This window comes from Scyliorhinus canicula, chromosome 9 (genome assembly GCF_902713615.1).
Source record: "Scyliorhinus canicula chromosome 9, sScyCan1.1, whole genome shotgun sequence".
In the NCBI taxonomy this organism is placed as follows: domain Eukaryota; kingdom Metazoa; phylum Chordata; class Chondrichthyes; order Carcharhiniformes; family Scyliorhinidae; genus Scyliorhinus; species Scyliorhinus canicula.
In genome coordinates this window covers 63,235,893-63,248,813 of record NC_052154.1, presented here as the reverse complement: position 1 = coordinate 63,248,813, position 12,921 = coordinate 63,235,893, and the positions used below count along the sequence as shown (strand labels likewise).

General features: G+C 45.8%; 1 protein-coding gene across 1 annotated transcript in view; it reads left to right on the top strand.

Annotated features, from left to right (window-relative positions):
• LOC119971355 (dynein heavy chain 5, axonemal-like) overlaps positions 1 to 12,921 on the top strand; it is a 461,705-nt gene that overhangs the window by 311,010 nt on the left and 137,774 nt on the right. The window contains exons 63-66 of the mRNA XM_038806777.1: positions 4,021 to 4,156; positions 5,591 to 5,907; positions 6,926 to 7,081; positions 7,256 to 7,438. Of these exons, the coding sequence (XP_038662705.1) occupies positions 4,021 to 4,156; positions 5,591 to 5,907; positions 6,926 to 7,081; positions 7,256 to 7,438 (792 nt within the window). The remainder of the gene's footprint in view (positions 1 to 4,020; positions 4,157 to 5,590; positions 5,908 to 6,925; positions 7,082 to 7,255; positions 7,439 to 12,921) is intronic.

Here is a 12,921-nt window from a genome sequence, read left to right as displayed (position 1 = left end):
CCATAATAAGGTGTTGTGTCACGGCTGCAGCATGTGGGAGTTCCTGAATGTGATCCAGGGCAGACACACCTGCAATAAGTGTTTGTAGCTCAAGGAGCTTCAGCTCAGAGTCATTGAGCTGAAGGCCAATCTCCAGACACTGCAACACACCAAGGAGGAGGATGGTTAACTTGGATGTTCCTGCCTCCACCTGATGTGCTCACCAGATTGTGCCCCAGAAGCGTGTCCACTAATGCCGCCCACACTAAGGTGTGTATCTCTGTGCTGGTGGAAGGTGTGGGTGATAGCTGTGACACTTCAACAGTGGTCGTCTCAGAGCTCTCCTCCGGGGTGTTCTCTTGGGGGGGGGGGGGGGGGGGGAGGTTTGGGGTGTGACTCCAATTGGCCTGGCCTCATCAGGTGAAGATCCTGTGAGACAATGCCCAGGTGGTCAGTGAGAAGGAAGGATTATTTTGTCTGACATGAACAACTCACTTGAGACAGGTCATCTGTGGCAATGAACCCTCATCTCTCTGGCGCAGGCCAACCTCGCTGTCGGTGACTGATCTCTCATCGGTCAACCCATGATCTCCAGGGCCTGTTCCTCATACGGGGTGAGGATTTAAACCTCCAGGATTCCGCCCCCCCCCCCCCCCCATCTTGGCCCTTTCCCACTTATTATGGGCTATCTTCTTCTGCAGGGACAAAGAGAGGGCATTGCGAGCCACACACATGATGGGTCATTGAGGATCTGGTCTATAGCAGGTGGCATGATGTGGTTGTTCTGATGGGTGCTGTCATAATATCCACTCATGCATATCATGAGATGCAGACAGGCAGTGATTGACACACAGGATAATCAATGAACACACACGACACGGAACAAACAATCACCAGACAGGACACCCCACTATAAAGCCCACAGGGCATTAAGGCTCTCCCTCTCTCACAGGACACAGCTATGGAGATAGTCGCAGTGCATAGGCCAATGAACATCATCACCATGTGATAGAGAGCTAGTCTGGTCAAACCAGTACGTGGTTATCAGTTAGATTAATAGAGTGTCAACCCACAGCAGATTATGTACAGCAATCAATAGGTTCAATAAAACAGTGTTGGACCATCTCTTGTGTCGAAGCCTGTTTCTCGTTTTACTGCACCCAGTTGCAGTCGATGTTAGACCAACACAGATAACACATCAGGTACCAGGGGCTTCTGAGGAAAAAACCCGAAGATTGGATGTGGGGATGGTGCGAGCTCTCTGCCAGTAGATTGGAGCGGGGTGGTTTGGGAATTTAAGGGGTGAGTGGCGGAACTGATGTCAGAAGAGAGGTGGTAACTTACCCTTGCAGCTCGTTAGAGGTTATTTGTCTTTTTCTGACATTGGACGGTGGTCCTCCTTGTCATGCTGCCAGAACTGACAGCCACTGTCACTCTTCCCCAGCAGTGTGCACTGCTGATCCTGCTACTGGTCCTCCAATCCCCTCAGGGGAACAGTGTGCCCCGCCTCTCATCCACGTCACCGAGAAGCCTTGTGAGATCGGCATCCCCAAAGTGGGATGCAGTTTCGCGCACTGCCACGCTTGTGTGTTGACTGGGAGTGAGTGGTGAGGGAGCACTTTAAAGCAGCTCCCCCTTGTTAGTGGTGAGCTGCTGAGGTGCGAGTCGGTCAAATCATACGGCGAAGGAGCTAGTAACGTCAAGAATCCTATGGGGGCTCATTTTTGGCACTAGATGCCATTGATTACGGGCTGTGAACTCACCAATGTGGCCATCGCGAAACGCCTTGCCAAATGTGCCCAAAACCAGTCTTCATTATAGAGGAAACAAGTAACATCCAGAAATAACTGTAAATCAGGAAGGGTTAAGGAGGGAGGAACTCAAGAAACTTACAACCACCAGGGTACTGGGGCTGAGAAAATTGCTGGAGTTGCAGGCCGACATGTTGCCAGATCCTGATGGACTTCATCCTCGGGTTTTAAAAGAATTGATGAGAGATATGTATGGTTCTTGGATTTTAACAATTTTCCAAAACTCCCTCGATTCGAGGAAGATTCCATTAGATTCGAAAATAGCAAATATAACTCCTTTATTCACATCAAAGGTTATTGTGCAAAGTAAAAGCTCACTGTGTAGGGGGTAATATATTTGCCCCTGTGGATAGAAGATTAGCTAGCTATCACAAAACAGAGAGAAGGCATAAAGGAGTCATTTTCTGGTTGGCAAGATTTGGGGGTTTGTCACAGGGGTCAGTGCTGGGGTCTCAACCTTTTACAATTTATATAAATGACTTGGATGAAGGGACTGAAGGCATGGTTGCTAAATTTACGAATAAATCGGAAAGTAAGGTGTGAATAGGACATGGGAAGGTTACAAAGGGATGTTGGTAGGTTAAGTGAGTGGGCAAATGTCTGGCAAATGGAGTATAATGTGGTAAAATGTGAAATTGAGTATTGTGGAATGAAAAATAAAAAAGAAGCACATTAGCTGAGCTCTGAGATACAGACATATCTAGGTATTCTAGTGCATGAATAGCAAACGGTTAGTAATGAGGTACAGCAAATAATTAAGAAAGCTAATAGAATGTTACTGTTTATTACGCAGGGATTGAACACAAAAATAGGGAGATTATGCTTCAGTTTTTAGAGTGTGTGAGACCATATCTGGAGTACTGAACAATATTGGTTTCCTTATTTAAGGAAGGATGTGCATACATGTTCATAAAAGATTTACCAGGCTAATACCTAGAATGGGCAGGTTGTCTTATGAGAAATGGTTACACAGGCCCAGTTCATATCCAATGGAGTTTAGAAGAGTAAAAGATGACTTGATTCGAATATATAAAATCCTGAAGGGTCTTGACAAGGTGGATGCGAAGAGGATGTTTCCTCTTGTGGGACAATCTAGAACTCGGGGGTCTCTGTTTAAAAAAAGAATGGGTCGCCCATTTAAAATGGAAATGAGGAGGCATTTTTTCTCTGAGGGTTGTCAGTCTTTGCAACTTTCTTCCTCAAAAGGCAGTGAAAACAGAGGGTGGAATTCTCTGAGGCTGCGCACCGAAATCCCGATCGGTGCGGGGCGGAGACGCCGTTGATGCCGAAAACCGGCGCGACGCCGCTCCCGCGATTCTTAGGTCTCCAGAGAATCGTTGTGAATCACGCGCATGCAGTCTACGTGGATGATTCTCCGACGACAACTGGCCGAGTTCCTGACAGCATGGTTCTAAACATGTTTTGCCTGTCAGGAACGGCCGGAGGCGGCTGCGGAGTCAGTCCGTGTCCGCCTTGGTGGGGGGTGGGGACGGGGGGGGGGGGATCCTTCACCGGGGGTGGGCCTCACGGACGGCCAGGCTAGCGATTGGGGGCCACTGATCCGCGGACGTGCACAATCTCGGTGGGGGGGGGGCTATATTTTCGGGGTCGCTCCGCGTTGTGGGTGCACCATGTCACGCGAGGCCACCTCCGCCGTGCGCATGCGCGGACTCCCGACCAGAGGTGCAGGGCCCTATATTGGCAGGCAGAGCTGCGAGGAGTACTCCGGGGCCCTGCTAGCCCCCTTCAGGTTGGAAAATCACTCTGGACTTTCTTCAGGCGTTTTGATGCTGGAGTGGAGACATAGCCCCATTATTGGAGAATCCTGCCCAGAGTCTTTGAATATTTTTAAGGCAGCGCTAGATAGATTTTTGATGAGCAAGGGAATGAAAGGTTATCGGGGGTAAGTGAAAGTATGGAGTTGAGGTTACAATCAAATCAGCCATTACCTCATTAAATGGCGGAGCAGACTTGAGGGGCTGAGTGATCTACTTCTGCTTCCAATTTGCATGTTCGACAAAAGAAGTTGTTTAACCAAGATTGCTGTCTCAGGAAAAGTAATCATTGCGCAAAAAGGGGTATTTGGTGTAAAGTTTGACATAGTAAATTGGATTACCCAACTTTATTAGGTAATCCCTGACTTTGCCATATTCAGTGAATGGATTTAGAGAGTAAAGGGAGGTTAATAGTTATTTTGAATAATGATACAATTTCAATACCTGATTTTCAGACGTTATTGGAGGATGCTGAGCGCTGCCGACAGAAGATGAAAATGGCTTCAAGTCTAATTGATGGTTTGTCAGATGAGAAAGAACGTTGGACTGAACAAAGCAAAGAATTTGCTGCTGATGAGAAAAGACTTGTAGGTAAGCAGCAACAAAGTAATTGTCCTATCCTATTAAAATGTTCTTTTTATTCCTTTTACTAACCTCAACGTACCTAACTCATGAAAACTGATAAATAATCAGAAATTATGATGATGAACATATCAGGCCAAATTGAAATCATATTCCAGTGTTACAATTGAACTTTTCCAGAATCACTCTGGGCCATCATTTCTGAGTTCCTCAGCCTCGGATTTTGGTGGTTCCCCAGAGATACACAGGGGAAACCCTGTTGAAGCTTCACAGGTAAGCATTTGCACGGCAATTGCCCAAAAATACAAACTTCCTCTGGGCAATTGCCCTGTGTTGGGAACCATTCAAAAAGGCAATTTAAATTGTAAACTTTGGCTGGCTCTGACAGCGCAATACTAATGGTTACGCAGAAAAAGTTAGAAGAATTAAAATTTCTTCTATCTTCTGGGTAATGATTGTAAAGATCCAAATTGGCTCTCCCATGGGACTCTCCCACCCCAGTGACTAACCAACTTCCCATGCTATTCTCCTCTCCGCTTCTGCATCTCTCTCCTCCTTTAAGATGTCCTTATAACCTGTTTCTATGATCCATCTGTCCTAATACCACCTGACATGGCTCATTGGTTTGATGACACAACCCTGAAGCACCTCAGGACACCTTACTATATTAAGGACATATAAATCCAAGTTGTTGTTCTAACACGAAGGATCAGGGTATTGAACTTGATGATCAGCCATGATCACAATGAACGGCGGATAAGGCTCAAAGGGCCGAATGGCCCCTCCTGGTTCTATTTTTTATGTATGTTTCTATGTAAGACCGAATAGCGTAATAGTGGATAAACTACAATCTGGGGCACTGTTTCTCGGTAAACTGTTTAAATAGAAGAATTGTGCATTACTTTCACCATGTGGATATCACACAACCTTTGCGATGCTGAGTACAAAAATAAATGACATTGTGTGAAGAAATGGAAAAAGATTTGCCAATCATTCTTTATTGAAGATGGTATTCTTTTGGTTCTGTGTAAGGCTGATATCAGCCTTTTCCTCTGATAATCTTTTACTTAGTCAGATTTTAGCTGGTCTTCCTCTGTTTGCCCCTTGCAACAGACACGTTAAAGGAAAGAAGTGAATAGACTTCAACATTGAGGAGATTTGTCTGTGGAAGGAGTGAGCTTTAGAGATTCTCGGGGCTCCTCGCGGTGTGTTTCTCGGTGGTGGGAGGGAGCCCGCCACTCTCAATAGGAATTCCCATTGAATCCACCCCACGCCACCAGGAAAAAAGCCACAGGGGTGCACTGTTGGCAGGAAAAGAAGATCCCACCGATGGGAACAGCCGGAAGACCTGACCCTCAATAGCCTTTTCTCATTCTGTGCTAGATTTATAGACTGAATAGCTTATTCACATTCTATGCTTTTTTGTCCTTATGCTTGTTGCAGGGAATGTTTTGCTGGCTACAGCTTTCCTGTCCTACGCAGGCCCCTTCAACCAGGAATTTAGAAATCTATTATTGAACAAATGGCAGAAAGAAATAATAGCGCATGAAATTCCATTCACCATAAATCTGGATGTCTCAGAGATACTTATTGATGGGCCCACAGTTGGAGAGTGGAACTTACAAGGTCTTCCTAATGATGACCTCTCAATACAAAATGGAATCATTGTTGTAAAAGCAGCTCGCTTCCCACTCTTGATTGATCCTCAGGCTCAGGGGAAGATCTGGATAAAGAACAAAGAAGCTAAGAGTGAACTTCAGGTAGTGGACATAAACTATTGTGATAAATATATGGTTACAGTACTTGAAGATCATCTTGCACCATTTTTCAGCATGACACTCAGGTCATCGCACAATACCGTGATAATTCTATGCGATGCAACTGAAGTAGACATGAATATTTTTCAAATGAATTTTGAATAATTAAAGGAATGACGTAACCAGGCAGCTGGGCTGCAACAATACTGACTTTTATTCAGAAATGTAGACACCGAACAGCCTGACACTTAAATTGCCTGGTAACATCAGGCATTTCATCAGAACTTTGTCAGTAGGTTAATCATGAGCAACTATTTGGGGGAAAGAGGAGAAGGAAATGGAGGAACCCATTGGTCCTGGTACTGTTTGCCAGTTGGTGATGGAGCACCATGGACAATCAGGTCCAAGACCACTTCAGAAGTGAAGTACAAAGTAGAGGAGGAAGGAGAGCTAGAAATCTACAGCAATGTTGGACAGAGATGAAAGAACAGATAAAGAGCAGAAAGGTAATTTTGGAATTTAAATCTGCTGATTATAGTAGATACAGAAAATTCCAATTCTCTTCCCACACCTTATGGTGCACTTAGGCAGACTTTCATCCATTCCCATAATTAGTCATTCTGGATCAGGTCGCTCGGCTGTCACCAGAGGCACATAGTCTCTTCTCCTCTTACTGCCTGCCATTGGCGTGTTAGAAGAATTTACAGGTTGACACTCAACCTTTTTGACCACGTTATGAACTTACCTTCCTTGACCATCAAGTCATGGGTGGCTCGAACACAGAGCTTTTACATCAGAGGCAGGGACGTTACCCACTCCGCCACAAGATCCCCATAGGGCCAGAAAAGAGATATCAGAATTGCAAGCCCGACTATAAAGAACAACTAACAATTCTAATAGTTTTATATTGTTCCATTTAATTTATCTTCTATAAATGAACATTTTCTAGAATATAAAACATATATTCATATAAATGTAATGTGTCATGTAATGCAGTAGAAGTTTCCCCTCTTTTTTATAGGTAACATCATTAAATCATAAGTACTTTCGAAATCACTTAGAAGACTGCCTTTCACTGGGAAGACCATTATTAATTGAGGATGTAGGGGAAGAACTTGACCCAGCATTGGACAATGTACTGGAGAAAAACTTCATCAAAACTGGGTCCACACATAAGGTAATTTCTAAATATTTAAGTAGTATTCTCTGTGTATATAAATGACAAATAAAATTAGATATTTATATTGTAGACTTGTCCAAGTTGTATATATTAAAATATTAGGCTTGGGATTCAGGCATTGTTTGCAAGATCAGCATTTATTGCCCAGAATCATTGATGTATTTTCTGCAGGTAAAGATAGGAGATAAGGAGATGGATGTCATGAGTGGTTTTAGACTGTACGTGACAACAAAACTGGCAAATCCTGCTTATACTCCAGAGATAAGTGCCCGGACTTCAATTATTGACTTCACTGTCACCATTAAAGGTCTGGAGGATCAACTATTGGGGCGAGCAATTCTCGCTGAAAAACAGGTGATGTAAATCCTTTGATTAATGATTTATGATAAATGTGAGTGTGGTCTAGGACATTTACAGAGTAACTGCAGAGTTATTTGCAAATATTTCTCACCTTATTAAGACTAGACCGTAACTATGCAATGTAATTAGGGATTATTAATAAAAACGTGGGGCAGCACGGTGGTGCAGTGGTGACCACTGCTGCCTTGTGGCGCTGAGGACCCGGGTTCGATCCCGGCCCTGGGTCACTGTCCGTGTGGAGTTTGCACATTCTCCCCATGTCTATGGGGATCTCACCCCCACAGCCCAAAGAGGTGCAGGGTAGGTGGATTGGCCACATTAAATTGCCCCTTAATTGGAAAAAAAAATGAATTGGATACTCAAGTTTTTTTGTTAAATTAAAAATTAATAAAAACTTGCTGGTATGTCTGGGGAAGTACAGTCACATCCACACACAGTTGTAAAAGTTGGAGATCATTCCTTCCCTGGTCATAAAGGCATTTGGATAATAATTTTTTTTTAAAATGTTTATTACATTTTTTTCATAATAATCAATACAAACCAGAACAAAAGAATACAAACGAGTAAGGGAAAAAAGGCCACAATAAAATATAACGGTAAAACAAAAACACACAACCCATAATTAACTTGAATACTAAACCTAAACCCACTAATAACTGACAGTGACTAACTCCTTAAAAAAGAAATAAATGGTTGTCATCTTAGATAGAATCTCTCCCCTGACCCCTGGTGGTGATTTGACCTTTTCCAAATGCAGAAATGGCCTCAAGTCGCCCAAGCAAACAGAGGCACTGGGTGCGGTGGGAGACCACCAACCAACAATATTTGCCTCCGGGCTATTAGCGAGGCAAAAGCAACAATGTCCGCCTCTACCCCAGACTGATTCACCGGCGAATCCAACATATCAAATATGGCCACCAACGGACACAGATCTAAATCTACATGGACTATCTCCAACATGGTACTAAAGAATGAAGCCCAGAAACCTACGAGTTTGGGGCAGGATCAGAACGTATGCGTGTGGTGAGCCGGATCAAGCAACATGCAATCACACCTATCCTCTACATTTGGAAAAGATCCACTCATCCTTGCCCTAATCAAGTGCGTCCTGTGAAGGACCTTAAATTGAATCAGGCTCAGCCGGCCAGACGATGAACTGGAGTTAACCCTGTGAAGGGCCTCGCTCTAAACCCCATCAGTAAGAATGGGGCCTAATTCACTTTCACATTTCATCCTCACACCACTTAACGGAGCAGAATCCGATGAAAGAATATGACCACAGATCCTAAATAGACCCCTTGCCAGGCCGAGCCAGGGACAGAATCCTCCTCATCAAGGAAGAAGGTGGTGCCAGAGGAAAGGAAGGAAAAGCCTCATGCAAAAAATCGCAAATTTGAAAATACTGAAACAAGCTGGAGTTGGGAACCTGGAATTTATCAACGAACTCCCTAAAACTGGCACAACTTCCCTCGACAAACAAGTCCCCAAACCACTCCATGCCCTTCACTTCCCAAGATTTAAATGTTGGGTCCCAACCCAGGTGGCAGGAAAAGGTGATTGTTGCAAATAGGGGCTCAGTGAAGAAAGGGAAAGGGGCTTAAACTGTTGTCTAAACTGTTTGCAAATCCTAAGAGAGGAGACCACCACTAGTTTTGAGGAAAATCTGGCGGGAGAAGAAGGCAATGTGCAGTGATGATGCCAAGAAGTATAGAGGTAGAGCAGGACTGAACCTCCATCTGTCCCCAAATAGATTCAGGATCACTAATCCACTTGAGTATTTTTGAATATTAGCAGCCCAGCAATAGAACAATAGATTGGGGAGGGCCAAGCCCCCTGACTGTCTGCCCCTTTGTAGCACAACTCTGCAGATTCTAGGATTCTTACCCGCCCAAATAAAAGAGGAAATCAATTTATTGGCCTTGATAAAAATGGGTTTAGGGAGAAAAATGTGAAGACACTGAAAGAAAAAGAAAAACCTCGGGAGCGCATTCATTTTAATAGTCTGAACCCTAGCCGCCAAGGACAGAGGAAGGCTATTTGACCTCTGCAAATCTGTTTTGATGCAATTAACCAGACTTGTGTAGTTCAATTTATGAAGTGAGGCCCAGTTATGGGCCACCCAGACCCCTAGATAGCGAAAACATGTCTAAGAAAGGCGAAAAGATAATTGGGCTCACTTTCCGGGGGGGGGGGGGGGGGGGGGGGGGTTTGGTAACTTGGCAACATTCACTCTTACCTCAATTCAATTTACACCCTGAGAAGAAGCTGGCGTTAGCAGCTTCATTGTGCCATCTATGGTGGTGGCTGGGTCCGTAATATAAAGAAATAGGCCAACCTCATAAAGAGACACCCAATGCTCCACCCCATTCAAAAAAAACCCCTTCCACTGGTTTGAGGACCTCAACGCTATAGAGAGCGGCTCTATTGCCGGGGCAAACAAGAGTGGAAGAAATGGGCAGCCCTGCCTAGTGCTCCTATTCCAGGGAAAATAGTCAGTGAGTTCGTATGAACACTAGGAGTAGGGGCATTAGATGGGTAGCACAGTGGTTAGCATAGTTCTTTCATAGCTCTAGGGTCCCAGGTTCGATTCCCACCTTGGGTCACTGGCTGCACGTTCTCCCCGTGTCTGCGTGGGTTTCCTCCGGGTGCTCCGGTTTCCTCCCACAATCCAAAGATGTGCAGGTTATGTGGATTGGCCATGATAAATTGCCCCTTAGTGTCCAAAAAGGTGGGGCGGGGTTACTGGGTTACCGAGATAGGCTGGAGGTGTGGACTTGGGTAGGGTGCTCTCTCCAAGGGCCGGTGCAGACTTGATGGGCTAATGGCCTCCTTCTGCACTGTAAATTCTATGATTCTATGATAGAACAGACAAATCCAGGATGCAAATTTATGACCAAATCCAAACCTTCTAAGTATCTCAAATGAATACTCCCATTCTTCTTTATCAAATGCCTTTTCAACATCCAGAGAAACTATCACCACTGCTCGGATACTGGGGAGGGAGCAAGGATAACATTTAACAGGTGATGTATATTGGCTGACAACTGTCGTCCCTTCACAAAGCCTGTTTGATCCTCCAAAATTATATTTGGGAGGCAAGACTCCAACTGCAGCACCATCACTTTAGCGAGTAGCTTGACGTCCGCATTTAAGAGTGATAAAGGGTGATACGAACCACACTGTCGGGTCTTTGCCTTTTTGCAGAGCAGGGAAATGGAAGCTTGACTGAGGGTCTCATGCAGCAATCCCCAGGACAGGGAATCATTAAACACTTCAAATGACAATGGCTCAAGAACTTCTTTCTTTTTAAAAGGTACTTTATTCCAAGCATGTAAAAACAGCGAAATATAAAATACACACACCACGCAATAACAGCCCACGGTTTGTACAGTTTTGTACCTTTTTATCCCCTCCCCTTCACCACACCCAGCAACAAACAATTCCTCAAACAGAGTCATGAACAACTCCCACCGCAACAAAGCCCTCCGCTAACCTCCTCAACTCAAACTTAATCTTCTCCAACCTGAGAAAGTCGTACAATTCCCAGCCAAGCCGCCACCCCCTGGAGGCGTATCCGACCTTCAATCTTTCGTCGAGCAATTAGAGAGATGATGGCCATAACATCGGCCCGCTTCCCCTCCAGAAGCTCCAGCACTTATGATACCCCAAAAAATCGCCACCATTTGGTCCGACTTGACTTCCACCCCCCCCTATCTTAGATAGTCCCAGTAGCTCGCCAGCTTCTCCCAACCCAGAACAGATTCGCCGGCCCCTGCCCACACTTCTCGCACTCATACGTCACCCACTGGAAGGACCCATTCATCCTCGTCCGGTTATGTGCACCCTATGCACCACCTTGAACTGAATCAAGCTCATCCACGCGCAGGAGGAGGTTGAGTTCACATTCCGCATCACCTCACACCACAGCCCCCAAACTATTCCCCCCACCCACTCCTCCTCCCATTTGGTCTTGATCCTCACCACTTGCACCCCACCTTGCTCCCCCAACCACGTGTATATATCTCTAATCCTACCCTCCCCCAGCTAACCCGGAAGCAGCAGTTGCTCCAACAAAGTGTACTCCACAACCGGGAAACGGCCTTCACTCTTTCCCCAAAACATCTATGGGCTGGATTCTCCGCTGACGGGATTCTCTGTTGTGCCGGCAACATACCCATGCCCAGGGATTTCACAATGGTGTGGGGCTACCAACAATGGCAAACCCCATTGGCCATTTGGTGGGACGGATAATCCAGGTGCAATGGGACGGAGAATCCCGCCCTCAATATCCCTTGGTAACTCAAACCTCTCCTGCAGCTCATCAAGACCCCAAACATCCTTTCCGAGTACAAATTCCTAACTCTCTCCAGCATCCCCCCATTTCCCATACATCCCATCCATCTTCCCCGGCTTGAACCTACAGTTCCCACATACTGCCGTCAACCCCGATATCCCCTTTAACTTAAAACGTCTCCTCCAAAGAGAAAATGCTGGAAAATCTCAGCAGGTCCGGCAGCATCTGCAAGGAGAAAAAGAGCTAGCGTTTCGAGCCCAGATGACCCTTGTTCAGCCCTATAGGCTCGGCCCTATACAACTTCTCATATTACCCACTGAGCACCTTGGGCGGGATTCTCCGCTGGCGAGTTATCCGTTTTGCCGGCACCAGGGGATTTCCCGCGACGTGGGGCTGCCCCACAATGGAAAACCCCCATTGACCGTCCGGCGTAACGGAGATTCCCACCGGCGGGTCCGGGCAGAAATGTGGCGTGGCGGGGCGGAGAATCCAGCCCCTTGTTTATCCTTGCCGGCTCCAACACCACCTCCCCCTTCTCTGTCCGCACCCTTAAAATTTCCCTAGACGCTGCCTGCCTCCACATCTGGTGGGCCAGCATGCAGCTCGCCTTCTCTCCATACTTGTACTGCATCCCCTTTTCCCTCTGTAACTGCCCCACAGCCTCTCCCGTCATCAACCTATCAAACTGCTCCTGCAACCTCTTCTTCTCTGTCAATAATTCCTTAGTGGGAGCCCCCGAGGATCTCCTGTCCACCTCGACTATCTCGTCCAGCAGCCGCCCATGCTCCCCTCTCCTCATGTGTCTGAGATGAGTCAAGATTAGGGAGGGAGGCCAGCAGGGAGATAATAAAACTTGTGTCATCCAGGCTGGGGACATAAACTTTGACCATAACAACCGGGGTTGTTACGATAAACAATAACATAAGAACATAAGAACTAGGAGCAGGAGTAGGCCATCTGGCCCCTCGAGCCTGCTCCACCATTCAATGAGATCATGGCTGATCTTTTTTGGACTCAGCTCCACTTTCCGGCCCGAACACCATAACCCTTAATCCATTTATTCTTCAAAAAACTATCTATCTTTATCTTAAAAACATTTAATGAAGGAGCCTCAACTGCTTCACTGGGCAAGGAATTCCATAGATTCACAACTCTTTGGGTGAAGAAGTTCCTCCTAAACTCA